Genomic DNA, 19,726 nt, shown 5'->3' on the forward strand with positions numbered 1-19,726 from the left:
CGAGGGACACGTTCCTGCCTGTACAGCCTCTGCACAGCTCACCTCCCGCTCCTTTATCGCCCGGTGTTACTCATCCCTGAAACCTTCGGGCTTTTGATGTTCAGGTTCTCGTAGACGGAAGCCGACTCATCATCAGCCCTGTCAAGAAAGGAAGCCTTGTCATGACCAGCATCACTGCTCTGGATCCTTTCCCAGAGGCAGGTGGAAGCGGGTAATGGCCCAGCCGAGTTCCCTTTTGCCCTCCCCAGATGTGTAGACAGGACGATATTGGGTTATGTGCTGGTCTCAGTCCCAGTTTTCTCTCCTTCTGGCTGGGCCACCCCTCCTGGGCTCAAATACAGAACCATTTTGGTTGGAAAAGATCCTCAAGATCGACTCCAACTGTTACCCCACCCCATGTCCTGAGAACCTCATCTCCGCATGTTTTAAACCCCTCCAGGGATGGTGGCTCCACCACTGCCCTGTTCCAATGCCCAACAACCCCTTCTGGGTTTCTGATTTTTAGCCATCCCCATCTGATAGCCAACAACTGGGCAGGTTTTGGGCATGGGAGCAGCAGGCCGGCGAGGGATAAATCAGGGCCTTTTGCTCAAGCTGCTCTCTCTATTGCTACAGAAATTCTCAGCCCGGCAGAGCTCAGCTTACACAGGCTGGGTCCGCGGGGACAGGGGCTGCCCTTTGGCTCTGCCTTTTTCCATAGGAACGTATCCGATATTCAAGTAGTCTCGCTCCTTCCTTTTATTCCTCTGAAAGAGAAAGCAAAGACAATAACGCCCCACTCAAAGCAGATATAGGAGAAAGCCTTAGAGGACCCCACATGCCAATGTGTGAGCAGGGGGTTTATTTCCATGCGTTCAAGGCAATATTTGAGTTCCAGGGAGAAGGTAGAAGTGGTTTTTGGTGCGGATCAGGTTCCGCCCTTGCGTTCCCAATCAACTCACCTGTTCTTCTTCCAGCCTCTTCTGCTCGGCCTCGATGTATTGCTGAACAGCCATGTAAACGAACTTGTACTGTGCCTCGGTCTGCACCATGCCCGACCGCTGCCTGCGCACCATCTGGATCGTCTTGGGGATGTCGATATCGCAGTCCAGACCTGCTCTCGGGAGCGAGAAGATGAGGTTTAGGGAGTGGGAACGCCCTTGAAAAGTTGTATTCCTAAGACAACATAGGAAGCTTTCAGCACCTCGCTGCACAAAGTGTCAGCAAATCCCCAGAATACGGTAAAAAAGGGTTGTCCAGGTGACCTTGAAATCCTGGCCCCACTGATGCCAACGAGAAGAGACCAGGTCCCCAGTGCTTGCACAAGAGCAGGGTTATCCCATAACTAGTCAGAGCAAGGTGAAAGCCACGAGACAGACAGGGAGACATACCTTGCCTGTGAATAATATCCACCAGAATATCTATCACTATGATGGTGCCTGTGCGTCCTATTCCAGCACTGGAAAGAGAAAAGAAAACAAAAATTACAGGAAGAAACATACCCCAGAGTTATTCAGCTCGGCTCCTACGCTCCTCTGCACGCCTGGTCTGTCCTGGGCAGATTTGGAATGGTTGCTTTAAGATAAGCCCAGCCTAAAGCTGAGCCTCAGGAGATCAGAGCCTAGCAGGCTGCATCAGAGCTGCCAGCCCCAGAGCAGGATTCAAGCACTGGAACAGGCTGCCCAGGGCAGTGGTGAAGTCACCATCCCTGGAGGGTTGGACAGACGGACATGAGGTTCTCAGGGACATGGGGTAGTGCCAGGGGTGGGTTATGACTGCACTCAATGATCTTGAGGGTCTTTTCCAATCAAAATGATTCTATACTTTTCCCTGCGCTATCACCAGTGAGGCTCTGGAGCTGGGCTCTGTTTTCCCACGTGCACATCCCACCACCATCTCAAGTGATGATGCAGCCGCAGGTATAACAAAACCAAACCAAACACACATTGTTATCAGCCATCCCCACTGCTGGCAGCCCAGCGGTTTGTACCTGCAGTGCACTATGATGGGCCCCGTGTCCGGAATGCTTCGCTGTGCCCGATTCACTTGGTCCAGAAAGCTCAGCACCCCTCCCGGCTCGTTGGGCACCCCGTGGTCTGGCCAGCTGAAATACTGATAGTGCTTCACCAGCCTCGGGCGCTCGTCCTGCGGGGAGCAGAGACCTGCTCAGAAAAAACCTGCTCCTCCTTCCTTTCTTTTCATCAAAACTGGGGCAAAGTGGCCCAGAAATTAAGCAGTGGAATCATTAAATGAAAAAACAACACAAAACAAAAGGAGAAGGCACAGATGAGTCCCCAGGGGCTCCCAGCCCAGTGAACAGATGGCAGAGGACTCACCCTGTCCGTCCGTGAGATCTCCAGCTCCCGGAGGTAGTAGCCTTGGGCCTCACGTTCGCTCACGTTTCTCACACAAATGCACCCGTATTCCTTGGTGCAACCCTTGTCTGGCCAGTAGCGGAAGCATTTGTTCTGCAGAAGTATCAAATAACTGCTCGTTAGTTGAGACTAAGGAGCTGGAGGACGAACCCCTGAACATCCTGCCCATGGATGCTGCTGCATGCCAAGGGTGAGTAGCCCACAGTGTTTAGTCCCAGTTTAAAGGAGAGCCCTACACACAGAGCACTCTCTTTGAACTGGGGAGGCACTGGTAAGGGCCATTCCTACAGGAAGGACCTAATCCCTAAGGGAACCGCCAGACCCAGCCTTTTGTAGGCATTGCTTTGGCCAAGCAATAGTCCTGCCCCACAGCATCTGAGCTGTTCGTCTTGTCACTCCCTGTTAGGTCCACTTCTCAGGTTTAACTCATTACTGATCCTACTTCACATTTTAATACAAGCCCCCAAAAACTACCCAGCTCGGTGCACATAGCAGTTGCTGTATCACCCTCTCAGTTTTGCAGGCCTGGCTTTAGAACTAGTTCTGGTCTCTAGCCAAAGAGGCTGGAGCAAGAACAAGAAGCAGGTAACGTTCAGGCTCACAAGTGCTCACCCTGCCCCGCTCCACCTCCTTGGTGGTCATGACGATGACATGGCTGTTCTCTTGGTACACCATGGCCCAGAAGTCGTTCACCGTTGTCTGCAGGCAGCCCTGGGTGGCTATATAGACCTTGCAGTGCTCAGAGTTCCTTCCATCTTCAGGGATGCTCTAGGGAGCAAAGGAGAGGAGCAAAAAGTAAGCCCAGCAATGTGAGGAACTGCGAATTGCTTCAGCGCAGCGAAGTCAGCGCACTTTGCCACACAGGGTTTCTGAGCTGGATGATTTTCCTCTATTTCTCAGACTTTCGGACACTAAATGCTCTCATCACCAGCTTCAAGAGTCTCCAGCAAATTGGTGTGCCTGCCCCCCGGGACCTTCACACTGAGCTGTCACACATTATTGCACAACAGACTCTTGCCAGCAGGCAGCTGCAGGTGGACGTGGCTGGAATGAAGCCACCTTGAAGGTTTCCCAAAGGCGGGTGCTTAAGTGCTGGAGCAGCATTGCTGGAAATACAACTTCCAGCAGCTCTTATCTTGCAGAAGACAATTATAATTTGACCTGAGAGATAATGGTCAATGAGAGAGGGGCTGAGTCAGGCCCCTAGGACCTTCTCAGTAGATAAGGAAAGGAGGGGATTGAGGTAAACTCTTAGACAGCAATAAACAGGACACGGTAGAATGGGATACAGTAGAAAAATACAGTGTTTGGCCTGGAGCCAGTGAAAGATGCTGGTCCTGCCAGGCCAGACTTTACACCACCATTGCGCTTCCCCAGCAGGAGCAGACAGACAGACAGACCTGACACCATGTCTTGTCTTTCCCGAGTACCTTGATATAGTTGGCATTGATGTAGTCCGACCCAGGCACGCTCTCATCCGCGTCTCGGAGGGCCACGCGCGTGGTGTCAACTGCAGGAGAGTCCGGAATGAAGATGGGAGTGAGTGACACAGTGGGGCAGGGATGGGCTTTGCTGCAGGGCGGTCACTGGGAGCCCCAGCAAGGGCTCCCACAAGGCTCTTACTATGAAAACACGAATAACGACTGCAAAAGAGGGTGAAGAATGCTCCCCTAATGATCTTAGCAGTAATCCACACTACCTGTCCCACAGCTGCGTTGTCAGTCTAGTAACCTGGATGGGTATTAGTGATACACCGAGTTGCGGACTAACCGGAGTTCAAGCTTTCCAGTATTGCTTTTGTAGGCTCCAGCTCTGGCTCCATGTGACTTTTGAACTATACTGATGCTTATTTAGACTCACAGCACAAGGAGAGGAGCCCAATTTACCAGTTTTCCCATGCAAAAGGGGAAGGACCAGGTGAGAAAGGGGATGGAGACAGCCATGGACTAACTGGACCACTCCACTAGGACATTCACACCCCTTTCCAGCTGAGCTATGACCAGAAAGCTCTGCAGGGTTAACTACCCCCGCAGAAAACTGTAGTAACAAAAAAATAAACCAAGCCCAAAAGTATCCAGTGTCTCCTTACAGGGAAGGATGTTCTTGTAGCGATTCTTCGCCTTATTCTCTGGTCGCTGTCCCTCCTTCCTGGGGTAGAGGAGCTTGCACTCTTGCTGCTGCAGCATCTGTGGAGCAGAGGACACAAGAACAAACTGTTCTGGGCAGATAAGGAGGGTCAGAGGCAAAGGAAGGGCCCTTCTGACACGCTGCTTGGCTTCCTAACACTGAGAAGAACAGAGGGAGTGTCGGCAGGAAGGGAGAGGGAGCCAAGAGGCAGCTTGATGAGGTAATGGGGGAGAAGGCAGAAATCCCTGCAGGGAACAAAGGATACGCAGTTCTAGAAAAAGGACGGAGAAAAAGCCTCAGACACGAGAAAAAGCAACGAAAAAAAAGGACCAGGACACAACTTAGCTGAACACAGAAAATGGGAAAAGGAGCAACAGCACTGAGGTCAGTGCTGGAAAAGCACGACGCTGCCACGCAAATGTGATATTCCTCTGGGAGGGAGCAGAGGAGCATCCTGTACCTCAAACTCTTCCCAGAAGCCTTGCTTGGCCTTCTCGCTGTGATCTGCCATTTTGTTCAGCTCCTTCACTCTGTTTTCAATGTTGGCGGCGTTGATGCGCGTGGCATTGAACGGCTGGAAGGCAGATGAGGGCAGAATAAAGATCACTTTCGGTAACAGAAAGGCAGAGAACTTCCCCTTGGAAAAGCAGTTCTTGAACCCCTGATTCCTGGGGGGTATTGGCAGGAGTTGGGTCCATTCCTGAGGTCTCGAGTGTGGGACCAGGGACCTTTCTGGCAAGTGTGAGCCTGGACAAACATGACAAGCAGCCACTGGGATGATCTGGGGACAAGGAGTTTCCCAAGTGCGCAGATCTGTGCATTCCCCCAGGAGCATGGGCAAGCCCAGAGCCAACAGATATACATTAGAGCAGCTGTTACCTGCTTCAGGTGAACCACCGCTCCAGATTTCTCCACCATGGGGTTCTTCTTATAGTGCTCCACCAGGTCCGTGAGGGTGTCAAACCTCTCTCCTCCCCCCACATCGTACTTTTCTTCTGGCTATAGGACAAAATGACAAAACCAGAGTGAGACAGGAACACACGGCTCCCAGCTGGGTCACCCATCACCAGCTGGGCACAGACAGCACGTTGCCCACCTGGTAGTGGATCATCACGTGGGTGACGTGAGGCTTCCGATCCCCAGTCTCCATCTTATCCTCGTTCGTCAGCACCGACAAGACGAAGTCTCCGGGTTTGCTCTGGCTCTCCCGCACCAGAAAGCTGCCAGGTTTCCCCTTCTCCGTCAGAAGCTTCTCTGCCTCCTTGCCAGTGAGATGCCCGTGGTACCATCTGAGGAGCATCAACGGGGACCAAGGTCAGCTCAGAAACACACAGGACAAGAGCTACACTCAGTACTTGGGCTGGTCTTCACGGGAAACCCATTTCTAGGCTCCCAACCTGGCTTGACACCAGCTTGAGTTATTTTAGAGACAGTCCCCGGTGATGTTCCTCCAGCACGTTGCAGTGTCACATCAACACCGCAGCCTGAGGCTGGAAGCATTGGGACTTTGCTCAATGCTCCAGCCAAACGTGAAATGGCATCAGTATATTAAACTGCCACGTGCTGCCACAAGCACTGTCACCTAGTGACAGGGCTCCCACGAAGCTGTAAGAAACATGGTTCTAGCAGGTCTTACTTGAAGGTGGCTGCGTTTCCCTTTATTTGTTTTTAATACAGAATTAAAAGCAGAATGCTTGGAGTCAGCAGGCTGTGGCCAGAACAGTATCAGACGCAGCATGGACAGCACAAGATGCTTTGACCCAATTTGAGAAGGATTTTCAGAGGGGTCCTCCAGCCCTGCGCACAGGCCACTGGTGATTCTACCATTCAGAGGTTTGTGCCCAGCTCTTCCCAAGCCCCCCGGCACGGCCGTGAGCTGCTCCACCTCTCCATCTGCGCACATCTCGCACGCACGTGCCCCTGTTTCTCCATCTAATCTCTCCTAATCCTTTCTCGCGCTCTGCTGACACACTGACACAGTGAGACACAGGCTGGCTGTGCACCGGCTGGCTCAGAACCCTGCAGCAGCCTGGCCACGATCCCTTGGGGTTAAGCGCACAATAATCTCCTTGTTCCTGCACGAATCCTCTGCAGCTCCAATGCAGCATCTCCCACCCCCCCCCACTATACCCAGAGCAGGGGTGCTTCATGGATTAGCACCCTGCTACAGCCTTCCAGAGATACCAATAACAGTTGGGAGTGAAGCAGAGGGTCTCTTTGCATCCAAGCCTTCAATCTCCATGCTCCAACACCCAGCAGTGGCTCTGGGCAGATGCCACCGGTCCCAATGTGAGGACGCTGGTTCCTGGCCTGCCGGCCGAGCTGCCAAAAATTCAGAGAGGCCCAAAATAACCTTCCTGGGGGGACACAATGGCAGCGTGTCACATCTCGGCAACTTCGTCCCAGAGGATGAAGTTTATAGAGCAGCCGTAGGTGATGTTGTGTCTTTCAAGTCACGCTGCAAAGACGGCTGCATCAACCTGAGTGGGAAGATCTCTCCAGAGGAAAACTTCCCCATCATCATTTCATCTATTCCCCATCGCCATTTCATCTATTAAGAGGAATCAGAGCCTTTTTCCCCTTTCTCCCCACGATGCCACCAGATGCGTGGTCTGCAGCAGAAATCTGTATGGAGCTGCCTTGCCAAGCCAGACGTTCCTTGGCGGGACAAGAGGGGGAAACCCAGCTGAAGGGGGTTTTTCCACTTTTCCAGAGTATTCTGCTAATGGGAGCAGCTGCCCGGCCGCTTTCCACGCTGGAAGGAGCCAAGAAAACATCCCTGGCAAGAAGGGAGCACATGAGCTGAAGGGACTTCCCAGCCGGTTCACATGAGGGCAATGAGGGGGAGCTCCTCTGCTCCACTTCAGGAACCAAGACTCATCACAGCTTCGCCTTCTCCTGGGTGCTAAAGTCAGAGTAACCAAGGAACTGCTTTGGCATCACCAGTCATTCCCTCTCCACCCACCGTGTGATGCTGGGGAAACTGAGGGGGAGGAAAAGGGGAAAAAAAGGGTCATTGGAGTCCCGCAGGGGAAGGGGAGGCAAAAAGGTCACTAATGGGCTGGTGGAAATATCCTGAAGTAGCCCGAGGTAAAGTATGTCTGGGAGCGATTCCGTCATCCCCATCCCTGCAAGACATCAGAGTCCTGCTGCCAGGATGGGCAGCGGTTATGGAATCAGATGGGATGGGGGAAGAATTTCTTTCCAGGGCATTTGTACCCAGCATTCTGCAGGCAGACAAGCCACCTGCACATGGTTTTGTTTCTTTTAAAACCAAAGCTGTGTGTTAGAGCTTTCTCTCTTATCAGCACACGCCAACACCAAGCAAGTGTCAGCTTCTGGGCCCGGCCAACGTTATCTGGGCGGCTCAGGAACCATGTCCCAGCGACGGGCAGCCTTGGGGTCAGGAAAGCTAAATCACACCCAAACATACCCTGTTTCAGGCTCCTTTCCAAACCCAGGCCAGGTGCAGCTGTGAGGTCTGAGAAATTTCGGAAGACAGTGTCACCATCACCAGAAAAGAGACCATTCCTTACCTCTCCGAGGTGGGGTCCTGGCAGTTGAGGGGGTACTTGAGCTCGATGACGTTGCTGTTCTTCTCCCGCAGCAGCCCCTGTTGCTCCGTGTAGTATTGCACCAGCTCGGCGAGGGTGGCAAACTTCTCCCCTCCGTACAGGTCATAGTAATCCCCCGTGTTCTGGATCTTGATGTGCGTCACCTCGTCGTTCCTTCTGCAGAAGGAAGGTCAAACAAGAGTGTGGGAGAAGGGAAACCCGCAGCTGCCTCCTGAACATCACCGACCTCCTCAAGCTCTCCGCTCATCCCGATGCTGTTCGCGCTGACCATAATTCTGTAAAAAGGATGGATGCTCCTTGGCCAAGGTTGCTCAGACAAGAACTGACTCTTATACCTTACAGGCTGCCAGAATAATTCCTCCTCTGCCATCCCTTCCACTCCCTACACCACTCACCGTCTTGGCTGGATGAGGCTCTGGTTTACAATGGTTTACAATGAACAGTTTCTATGCCCAGGGCTACTCGCTATCATCTAAACACTTAAAAAAAAAAATAATTAAAACAATCACACAAACCAATATATTGCACAGTGCTTGCAAATCCTATAAATTGTACCAAAAGGGTTAATGATTTCCCCTCTCCAGCGGTGCCCCTGGGAATATGTCTGGGTGCCTATATCAGCCTCTTCCTCACCCCAGCAAAGCCTCCGAGAAGCAGCTTAATGGCATTTTAAAGGCACTTAGCAGCAGCCCCCCAGAGCCACGGAGACATGACTGGAAGCCTGTTGGTTGATGGCCCAGCTGGGTCAGAGAGAGATTCGTAAATCTGGGCAAATTTCTCCTTCTTTACCGTGGGGAGCTGCCCCCAGCCGCTCTCCATTTGTTGCCAAAGCAACCGTGACAGCGAGATGCAGGATGCGGGAGGTGGTACAGGCGCTGGACCAGGTCAGGCAGAACAGCCATTGCATGGGGTGGGGAATCAGAAAAGCTACAACGGCCCATGCACGAGGGTAAATGGAAGGAAGAGCTCTGGGACCGTCCCCATTTTTGTTCTCTTTCTGCGACGCTGTGGGAGAACAGATATTTAGATGGTATTGGATTTGTAGCCCTAGCTCCTCAAAATAATCTGTTTAGTTTTCTTGGGCTGTAGGTACCGTCAACCTCAGAGTCTGGATCCTGCTTCTTGATTTCAGAGACAGGTTAAGATCTGGCTCTCAAATGCAAGCGGTGACAAAAGGCTCTGTCTGCCTTAATTATCGTCGATCCAGTGGCAACAACCACCCGAGTGCGAAGAGAGACGGCACCCACGGTATCGCCATCATCCCACGTTAATAGCAAAATAAAACCAGCGTAAAGCTGACAAACAGGCCTGAGGTGGGAAAATCTGCATCTGGATCCTGAACATTCACAATACACCTTGACAAGAGGACCTGGAGACAGAACAAAATCCTCTGTAATAAAGTCTGTAATAAAGGAAAGTGATGAGCGGCACTTCTGGGTATTTAGAGGCACAGTTAACCCTTGGTGGGACATCAGGTAAGCACAGTTCTGTCCTGCCACGCCATCTCCAGCTGTGCTGTGGGCAGAGACTTCAAAACTTGGCAATATTTGCAGCATTTGTGTCTGGGTTGATGAGCAGAACTCAGTAGACGGGAATGAAAACTGGCTGTGAAACTCCCACCCCAGCCAGCGCTGCCATGACAAGAGGAGCTGGCACATGAAGTGCTCTGGCCCTTCACACCAGCTGGACACCAAGAGCCTTTGTGCAGCACAGAAGGCAGCAGACAAAATGGTGTTTTTGCCACTCAAAAGCTCCCTTCTTTCCCCATCTCCATCCCCACACCCCAACCCCACCACAGACCCACAAAGGCTCAGTTCACAGACCCAGCCCCGAGGCCTTTGGGCACTTCAGGGATGAAAAGCAGGGAGATAATCAGGGTCATTTATCCCACAACCCTCAAGGTCATGCTGAACACAAAGGGCATTGATCCATCCCCATTTCCTTCCCGTTTTCTTCTCTTGGAGCTCCCGTCACCTCCGCAGCCCTGAGCAGTCAGACAAGAGACAGTCGCCTCTGTTCCAAGCTGAGCTTCTTCACCCTATCAGTACAATTCCTTAATATCCAGGAAGGTTTCTTGATCCAAAATATTCCAGCTTGTGACTCCGCATCCATCCTGAAGTGACCACCAGTGTGGATGCACTCGGCTCTTCTTTGCAATAGAGCACGGTCAATACGAGGAAGACCCACAAAAACCCCAAACAGACACTTTCTTTGTCACTGAAGGCATAAGAACCACTTCAAATGTCAGAAATACATCCGCCTGACATCTCCACAAGTCTGCTTCGGCCACGTGCTTTTTCTGACTCTGTCAGACAGAGAAAGCCTCGAAATCCACAACATGCATTTATGACCCCTCTGACAAGCTGCAAAAAGCAACCCCAAAAACCCCAAATGTTCTCTAGGGGGAAAAAAAAGAAACAAAAAGCAAGTTTCCTATTGCTGAGACCACGAGACAACCCTTGCCTCAAGTTATGGAACAGAGACGGGACGAGCAAGGAAGGAGCAAGAACTCGAGGGTAAAAGAAGCCTATGGAATAATTATTTCCTCGTCTTCAATTCACGATGGGTCAAAACTCAACGCGTTGTCTCTAAGCCTGTGTGTCATGTTTAACGTGCTTTCCTGGAAACACGGTATGTGTCACAGCTCTGGCTTACTCAGAACTGTGAGCGCTGGTCAGACTTTCCACCGGGTTACAATCTGTTGGTGGGTTGTGGTGGCATCCTTCAATACCACAATATTAAGGCATGCTGCATCGCTCTGCCCTTCACTTGCATCTCGTCACTGCAAGGTATAGGTTCATTCATTAAGGGTATTAATTGGCTTGATCTTCTGGTCAAAACCATCTTGTTATTAAACATTTACTGCAACCCAAAGGTCTTCCTGCAGTAGGAAGTGGTCTAGAGCCCCTCCAATCATCTGAAACTCCCTTGTTCCTCCCCTCTGCTTTCTGCCACAGAGAAAGCAGAAATGGGTAAAGAAATAACAGCAATAATAAAACTGTCGTGGGAGTCCACAGCCGTTCATGGGAGGCCAAACTTCTATCCATTCAGCCTCAACACATGGTAGATGCAAGAGGGGAGGCCATGGACCATCACCATCCCCGGAGGGGTTGAATAGATGCAGAGACGAGGTTCTCAAGGACACGGGGTAGAGCCGAGGGGGGGTTAACGGTTGGACTTGATGATCTTGAGAGGCTTTTCCAACCAAAAATTATGTTTTCTACGACCAGCAGAGGCAGAAGGCATCAAACCCCATTAGACACACACGTGGCCTTTGGGACAGAGACAAGGGAAGAAAACGATGCAAACTTGTGGACTGACTGCGGGCAGTGATGCAGGTGTGGGAACTGGCTCTCCCAGCAAAGCAATTAATTCATCCTGCGATTTCAGGTAATTACACCGCTAGCTGGGTATCTCTCCACAGCGTTGCACAGCCACAACCTGCATCTGCTTGCACGCTGCTGTCAGCGCTTCGCTTTACGATCAGACAACACTCTGACTCACAAAATGACATGAAAAGAGACACGAAGCTCATATGAATATCACCCCCATTTTCCATGCGCTGCCTCGCTGTCAGAGCTTGCTCGAGGCACCTCTTCACCACTGCGTTGATTTTCCATCCTAATTAGAAGGGCTTCCTGCCTCTCTCATTAACTCACAGCCATTTCTCATTGCAAGATTACTGGGGAGATGGTGGAGTTGGATCCAAACGCTTCCCACCCAGCTAAAGAAATGGACTTTTCCCCTTCTGCTGTGTTTCTCCATAGCACGAAGAGCTGTTGGAGAGGCAAACGCTTGGACCACTGGGTTGTGTTTCCCAACACATTTGAAAACAAAAAGTAGCTGCAAACCACCGCCTCTTGCCAAGCTAAGAAAGGGCTGTGCTTGGCAGAGAGAAGAGCAGGTTCCAGTCCAATGACAACCGCAAGGGGGGAAGAAATAAGGCTGAGAAGGGCTGGGGTGCAGAGGTGCTTGTGTCCTGCAAAATGCTCTGTCTGTGCTGCCATTTGCACAAAGTTTAGAGAAACTCAGTCAAAGGATTTATAAACTCACTGGAGTTTCCTAAACAAAACCAAGGGTTGTTTAAACTCAACAGAAGCCACCACGAAACAGCGGAGGTCTGTGTTACAAGTGGCTGGAGAGACCTTTGCTGTTTCCCTGCAAGGTACCAGCTGGATGATGCTCAGCGAAGGTTCAGGCTTTGAATGCACAACCTACTTTCTGCTGTCGCTTACCGGACAGAGAGGGTGAAATCTCCAGGGTTGCTCTTGCTGGGCCGGGCCAGAAAACTGCCATGGACACCCCTGGTCAGGAGCAACTTCTCTGCCTCAATTCCGCTGATGTTGGGATGAAACCACCTGCAAAGAGCAAACGTGACATGTAAAAAAAACAGAAAAATAACCTCTCATATCCAGGGCACTAAACCTCTTGTTCTCTTCACCACAAGCCCCAGGGCTTTGGTCTCTCCCAAAGAAGGGATGCTCAGAGATGGAGAGAAGAAAGGTTTAGCTTTGAAGCTCTATATGGGAAGGAAAGGAACGCTCCGATCTGCAACACGCCATGGCAGCGATGGGCTACCAGAGGATTTCTTAACAAACACAGCGACAAATGCACGTTCCAGGCTCTCCCTCTTTGCCCAACAACCCCGCTCCAGCCGAGCTCAGGCAGCCGGGACGCTCCAACCGCAGGAGCAGCAGGAAAGACAAAGAGAAGAGAGTCACCCTAAGGGAAAAAGACGTTTCGTCATATTGTGCGCTCCTTTAATGCAATCTTTGTAGTTTTAAGTGTCATCAAACCACCTGCTGACCTCATTTCTGACGCTATCAGTCTCGATCAAGTTTTCTTGATGGAATTGCAAGAACCGGTGTTTCCCCAGGCTCTAACGCGGACTAAATATGCATAATAGACCAACAGTTTCCCATGCGGCACCGGTTTTACGGCTCAAGTTTTCAGAAGCCGCTTAAAAAATGCACTTTCCAAATGCCAGGCTCTTTTGAGTCATCTCACGAGCCACACAAAGAGCATCCCAAACCTGGTTCTGAAAATATTGCTCAGGTTTAGATCACGCTCCAGCGGACGATTTCCGCATGGGGCTGCTGAAATATTTGTCACGAGCAAAGAGGAGACGATGAGCCACTGTGTGATAACAAAGATAACTTCTTGTTTCTGGGCAAGAGAATAAGCTGCACACTCAAAATTCCCTCCGGAGTGATGTTGTAAGAGTTCCGACACAGGCGGGCAGGTCTGCGGCTGAACAAACCACTCAAAACTGCAAGATTTAGGGTTCCCCAAGCAAAGCGCAATGCGGGTTCTCAAGAACGTAGCTGGAAATATTTAGCGAGCTGGTTTCTTGTACGCAGCTGTCTGTGGATGGGATAAGCTAACGTCCCCAAAAAGGGCTTGCAAGGTTATCTCCATCGTTGCAGAGAAACGCGTAACCCTGCGTCTTGCCGAGCACCCACCTTAAGAAATACACCCAAAGACTAAATCTACAAGCGTAAGCACACGCACGCCCATTAGAGCGTGTTTGTCTCTGAGATACACAGAGAAAAGGTCACAAAACGTCACCATCTCCTCCACAAGTTGGGATTTCCTCCCTCCCACCGCAAGCCAAACAGTTTTGATTAAAAGATCCTTGGATTCTGGAGGATGAGAGGCCTGTTAGGGAAGGGTCGTGGAAAGAACTGGTAAACAGGAATCTCCAAGCCTTGTATTCCCGACATGGCGAGAGCGGCACTTCCATCAATCCCTCGTCTGCAGGGCCAGCACTTAAACCGAGCCGCAAAACCACTCCTGGCATGGGAACCAGCGGCGCTAATGGAGCTTAATGGAGCCCGGGGACAACGCGGGGCTGCCAAAGGCCACACATCACGATTCCGCCGAGTGCCTAATGGCGATAAAACCAGCACAAGATTGCTGGCCAGGAGGAAAAACCTAAGGAAATATCTCTGGTTTAACAGGGGAATGAGGCGCCGAGGCACCAGGAACTAAAGGATTTTCTGCCCAGCCTCCGTCCACGTGGAAGGATGGGTGTTTGGAACCGGAGGAGCACAACCCTTTCGATTTGCATCAGTCCCTTTTTCTCAGTGAAATATTGAGAGGGGAACAGCAAGAACCACTTAAAACCACTCAAGAGTGGGACAGCAATGTTTAACAAGTTTCCCCTTTATTAGGGGACAATTTGGGGCTCTGTCAACTTCTGTGTTGTTTTTGTGTCACTAAACAGAAACCTGGATGCTAAACGCCCTTAATGGCTCCTATTGCTTGGGCAGGAACCAACCCATGTACGCACAGAGCGCTTGGTATGAGCCGAGGGGAAGAGCTTTGCAGGGCTCACAAACAGAAGAGGGAGGAAAGGCAACTTCCAAATCAAAATACAAATAGAAAAAAAGGGAAAAAGCGCCCTCTGAAAGCACAGTCACCTCTTCCACGGATTTCTAGAACAAATAAAACCTCCTCGCGCGGCTCATTGTGGGAGTGTGGACGCCCAGGCTGACCTTGAGCCAGCAAAGACACCACAGGCCTGTGGCACCAAAGGGTTATTTTCCAATTCAAGGTCAGCTCAATTTGGGAGTTGTGGTCCTGAAATGAAGCACTTACTCCCCAGAGGCTTTTCTGCCCGGACTACGTGGGAATTTGTGAAAACATGAGGTTTGTTGTGGTGCACATCAGCTCCCAGAGCTGCAAAGGACTCAAAAGCCACCTCTCCCACTCACAGGGTGCCCTGGCGCTTCTATTTCCAGATCCCAGCTCACTCCCTGGTCCTGTAAACAGCATGAAAGAAACTTAATAACAACTATAATGAAACTATAAAAATAATTGAACAAACAAACTCTTTGCCTGGTGAAGGTTGCCCCATCAGGTTTGATGATCTCTGAGGTCTTTTCCAACCCAGTTGATTCTGTGATGCTTCTCTCTCACTCACACCAAGAACTTGCCTGACCTAAAGGTCTCTGAAACTTCACCTTTTGGGTGAAGGCAAAACTCTTAATTTTTTTCTTTAATTTCTTAAATCAACACAGCTTATTTTTCTCCTGTACTTGCAGCAAGCTTCTTCAGAGCTGCTTATCATTGTGGTTTTTTGAGTCCATTTGTTGGCGAGCAAAAGCAACGCACAACAGAGCGGGCAAGAAGAAAGCACCAACCCACACATCACATCTGTCACTACACGGCAATAGGAAAGACCTGCAAACAGCCCTTAGCCCCACAAGCTCCAGATGTGCATCGGGGGAGCAAGAACCACTCACTTGCAAGCGAACCCCAGGCTTTAAGTCCCAGCTTTTGGGCTCACAGATGGTTTATAGGAAGATCTGCAATATTCCAGGGAGGAAAACAAATAGAGGATCCAAACTAGACTCCCAGCATATGGAAAGACAAAACAACACGCACATTATTAATATCACACCGTTGTTTTGATGTCGGCAAATGCCACGTGTTACCGTGCAGCAGGTCGGTCACCAACCGCTCAATCGGTGCTTTTTGCAGAACTGAGTCCCCCCTAAAAATCACTTTAAATAGAAGTAGGGTTCTAACAAATTTTCGTCTCTACCACTAGAAGTAAATATACACCGGCTACTTCAGGCAATCCTGCTTTCCTGCAGAGAAATTGCATTTTCCTTCCATCGTTCTAAGATCAAATTTAAATTAAAAAGCCACCTGCAAGTGCCCTTCAGGAACCAAAGGCAGCAACTAAAGCTACACAAAGAGATTTATTGAAATCAACAGAGAGATTGGCCCTGGGGTGGGAGCAACCTTCCGGCAGGAGCTCTGCAAAAGGAAACCTTTCTCCGTGCTAAAAATTAGCAAATACTTTCTCTTTAATTACAGAAGAGTTGTCTTTTCCATATATTATTACTCATTTCCTCCCTAACAGAAGCAGGAATGCTTTCTTCTGCTGGAACGCATCCTTGTGCCCCTGTCTTGGGATAAACCACTACGAATAATTGAGCAACACCCGTTACACCCTCAGAAATGTATAAAACAAGGCTTTAAAAAAGCCTGGTTGGGAATCTCGGTGTTCTGAACAGCTCCAGCAAACAGCCCACGGGTAAAAAGCACCACACCTGAAAGGATGCTGCTGGAATTATGCAGAGGCCCGTGGAGGTGGCATTGGGGCAGGAGGGTGCCAGCATCCCCATCCACCAGCGGCTGAACTCGTGAAAGATTACTGAGGTATCACAGAGGGACACAGCTCCCGGCTGACACTTACAGAGCTGCGCTGGGGCTCAAGGTCCTTTAAACCTATAGGTAAACAATACAATGCCAAAGTGAGGTCCCAAAGGAGATGGAAGTTACTCCAGATCACCACCTTTTCTTTTTCCTTTCAAGGAAGGTCCAACATGCGTCTTGCACAGAAGAGAAAGCTGCTGGTTGAACACACCGGCTGCTGAGGCTCATGGACCAGCAGACACGGGATGGAGTCCACCCCTGAACAGTGCACACGTGAGTCACCACTGAAGACTTCATCATAGAATAGTTTGGGTTGAAGGGACCTCCCCAGCACCACCCCTGCCATGAGCAGGGACATCTTCACCAGCTCAGGTTGCTCAGAGCCCCGTCCAGCCTGGCCTGGGATGTCTCCAGGGATGGTTCATCCACCACCTCTCTGGCCAACCCGGGCCAGGCTCTCACCACCCTTAGGGTTAAAAGGAATTGCCATGGGGCTCAGGAACAGCGTGTCCCCATGGTCTCACCACACTCATTTTGGGGCATCCCCAAAAGCCAGCACCATGTGCACACTTATTGCAGCCCCTCCGGCTTGAAGGCAAATTTAGCCCAACGTCAGCAAGCCAATTTGGAGCACTTATGACGGTAAATCGTCTTTCTTCGTTAGGCTTGGAGAGGATGAAAGCAAACATGGCTCAAGAGACGCCGCCTCCCACGCACTTCGTGTGTGGTTAGAGCCGTTCGGTTCAACACAAACTCCAACCCAGCGAGATGAGGTGGTTCGAGAAACTGGAAAAGGGGGAGGAGGGGAACAACCGCCACCAGACTTTGCTTCTGCCACGAGCAGGGGTCGGCACTCAGAGGAGACGCTGTCGATAGGAGGCTGATGGCTTTTATGGTTCCGCAGCCAGAGCTGGCCCGTCCCCACCGCTGCGAAGGATGCGGACCCTGCCTGTGGAGACAGCCAAGCAAATATAATAAACAAGCAAAGCTCCTTCCAGCAGCAAAACAAGGAGGCTGCCTCATGGGAGCAGGCGTGACGTGGGGCAAGTGCTTTGCAAGGCTAAGTTTCCTATTCAGCAAACTGGAAGAGCATCTCCAGAGCTGCTTAAAGGATCCAGGCACTTATTATCTGTTTACAGTGAATATAAAGACGCATGAGTTTGTGTTTGCACACAAGAGACACTCCTTTTGATGCTGAGAAGCAAAGGGTACGAACAACCTGAGCTCTCACAAAGCAGCCGGAGCAGAAGCAAAGTGGGACAGGAACAGTTCGCTCTCTGTAAGGTCATTAATCCTTAGAACGGGTCTAGTAGGTGCAAATTTCTGGGCTGAGTTAACATTGCTGTCCTGTTCCTGTGGGAAACCTCTGGTATGGATGAGGAGCACCCATGAATTAGTGTTCTGGCTTGGAGAAACAGCTCTTTTTGAAGGAGATTGACTTAGACCCCGCTGCCCCTGGGAACCAAAAGGAACAGCGGGATTTGGGGAATATCATGCCCACACACTCAGCAAAGCTGCTTTGGCCTCGGCTGCCTGGCATCTTGGCCAAGGTACCTGGTAACAGCAGCAAACCCAGAACTAACAGTATTTAGACCCATTTGTTCGAGGGATGCTGCCTGCCAAAGAGACCAGAACCCATCACACTCACTGGTTTCCATGAGGGATGAAAAAGGCGCTCCCCACTTGCACATTTGGGGCTTTCTGCAGATGATTCAGGTTCTTAAGGGTGGTAAAACACCGGCCCAGGCTGCCCAGAGTGTGAAACAGCCTCGGTGGCAGCGAAACCTCCGCCTACACCCCTGCCCAGCAGACGATGCCCTTGGCGAATGGTGGCGGCGTCCCCAACGCTCCCCCGTGTCACATTCGAAGAGGGGGGGTTTAATTCACCGCCCACGTTCTAGTTTGAAACCCGAGACACCAGACTCAGAAACGGCTTCATACGCAGCCCTTCAGAAAAGCTTTTCCATCCATGTTGCTCGCAAGGCAGCGCCCTGGGGAGAGCGGTTTCAGTCACAGAAACCGGGTTTAGACTGAGATGAGCAGTGCCCTCTGACTACACGGGTAAAATTGTTTTTCTGAGGTTTTTTACCATTTAATCCCAGTTTCAATCCTGCCCCTGGAGAACTGGAGGAACAGACCCAGAGACAGCAGCAAAAGCACTCGAGGAGCCTCACAAAAGGCTCTTTCCTGCAGGTCTTACAAAAATAGGAGCAGCCAACACCCTCCTGGCAGGGAGCTGGTGCAGACAGTTTCCATTTCCCAGCTCTGGAGCCTCAGTTGGCATTAATTGTTAATTAATATAAATCCACATCTGCCCTATCTCCCTGACACACGCAAGATGCTGCACTCATCGAGTCCCGATGATTCAGTCCCTTTATCCAAATTATTCCAGTCCGTGCTTGCCATTGGCACACCGTGCTCTTTCCATGTGTTGTCCCATTCGTTCACCTTCTGAGCCGTCCCCTCCATCTCCCAAAAGCAGCAACACATTTGTGATCTGCCACAGCCTCTTAGCAAAGGGTTCCGGGTTGGTTAGGCATCAAAGGAATGATTTTTCCTAAGAAATGAGATGGCTTGTTAAACCTGGCTGACATCAGAACAGAGAGAAATCCCTCCAAGGACAAATGCCACAAAACACCCAAGTCACATAAATAGCACCAATTCCCCTGCCTGAGATGGCTGCACGGGCCAGCCCATCACCCAGAGGAGCTGCTGTCTCGCTGGGGTCCCAGCCTCTCTGCTTTGCAAAGTCTGCTGCTCTGCTTCCACGTGAAACTGCTAAAATCAGCATTTTGATCGATGCTCTTTCCACTTCAGAAACAGACCCTGCTCTTTTCTCGTATCGCGCCAATCCGACCGAAGCGCACAGCTGCAGGATGCCCTCCTGCATCTCTACAGCCCTGACTGGGCTCTTAACCACGGAGATGAGCAGCTACACCATCCACGACAACGACGTTCCAGCTGTGTGCAGGAGCGTTTCCATCACTAACTTGGTTGCCATGTACCCAAGATATAATCTGGACTGATAAAGATCATAGACTCATAGAACAATTTGGGTTGAAGGGACCTTCCCAGCTCCCCCAGTGCCACCCCTGCCATGACAGGGACATCTTCACCAGCTCAGGTTGCTCAGAGCCCCGTCCAGCCTGGCCTGGGATGTCTCCAGGGATGGTTCATCCACCACCTCTCTGGCCAACCTGGGCCAGGCTCTCACCACCCTCAGAGCCAACAATTTCTTCCTCATGTCCAGCCTGAATCTCCCTCCTTTAGTTTAAAACCATCACCCCTTGTCCTATCACAACAGGCCCTGCTAAAAGATCCATGATACAGGTTCACTTCTCTCAAAAAGGCTACGATCTAAAACGCCAAGAGTCTAAATGCAATCGCATGGTCACCTGTTATCTCTCTGGGGAAACCTGAGACTATCAATCAGGTCATCAGCTCCAAAAAATAGCCATTTCTAGATGAAAAAACCAGAAGCTTCTAAATGCAGACGTTTCC

General features: G+C 50.8%; 1 protein-coding gene across 1 annotated transcript in view; it reads right to left on the bottom strand.

Moving 5' to 3' along the window:
- LOC136111275 (tyrosine-protein phosphatase non-receptor type 11-like) overlaps window positions 1–19,726 on the bottom strand; it is a 33,892-nt gene that overhangs the window by 1,710 nt on the left and 12,456 nt on the right. The window contains exons 2-15 of the mRNA XM_065855304.2: window positions 12,292–12,414; window positions 8,018–8,212; window positions 5,578–5,770; window positions 5,361–5,480; window positions 4,942–5,055; window positions 4,444–4,540; window positions 3,785–3,864; window positions 2,967–3,122; window positions 2,316–2,447; window positions 1,970–2,124; window positions 1,371–1,438; window positions 942–1,093; window positions 646–746; window positions 43–138 (exon numbers count right to left, since the gene is read on the bottom strand). Of these exons, the coding sequence (XP_065711376.1) occupies window positions 54–138; window positions 646–746; window positions 942–1,093; window positions 1,371–1,438; window positions 1,970–2,124; window positions 2,316–2,447; window positions 2,967–3,122; window positions 3,785–3,864; window positions 4,444–4,540; window positions 4,942–5,055; window positions 5,361–5,480; window positions 5,578–5,770; window positions 8,018–8,212; window positions 12,292–12,414 (1,771 nt within the window). The 3' untranslated portion in view covers window positions 43–53. The remainder of the gene's footprint in view (window positions 1–42; window positions 139–645; window positions 747–941; window positions 1,094–1,370; window positions 1,439–1,969; window positions 2,125–2,315; window positions 2,448–2,966; window positions 3,123–3,784; window positions 3,865–4,443; window positions 4,541–4,941; window positions 5,056–5,360; window positions 5,481–5,577; window positions 5,771–8,017; window positions 8,213–12,291; window positions 12,415–19,726) is intronic.

The sequence above is a fragment of the Patagioenas fasciata genome, chromosome 23, assembly GCF_037038585.1.
Source record: "Patagioenas fasciata isolate bPatFas1 chromosome 23, bPatFas1.hap1, whole genome shotgun sequence".
Taxonomy (NCBI): Eukaryota; Metazoa; Chordata; class Aves; order Columbiformes; family Columbidae; genus Patagioenas; species Patagioenas fasciata.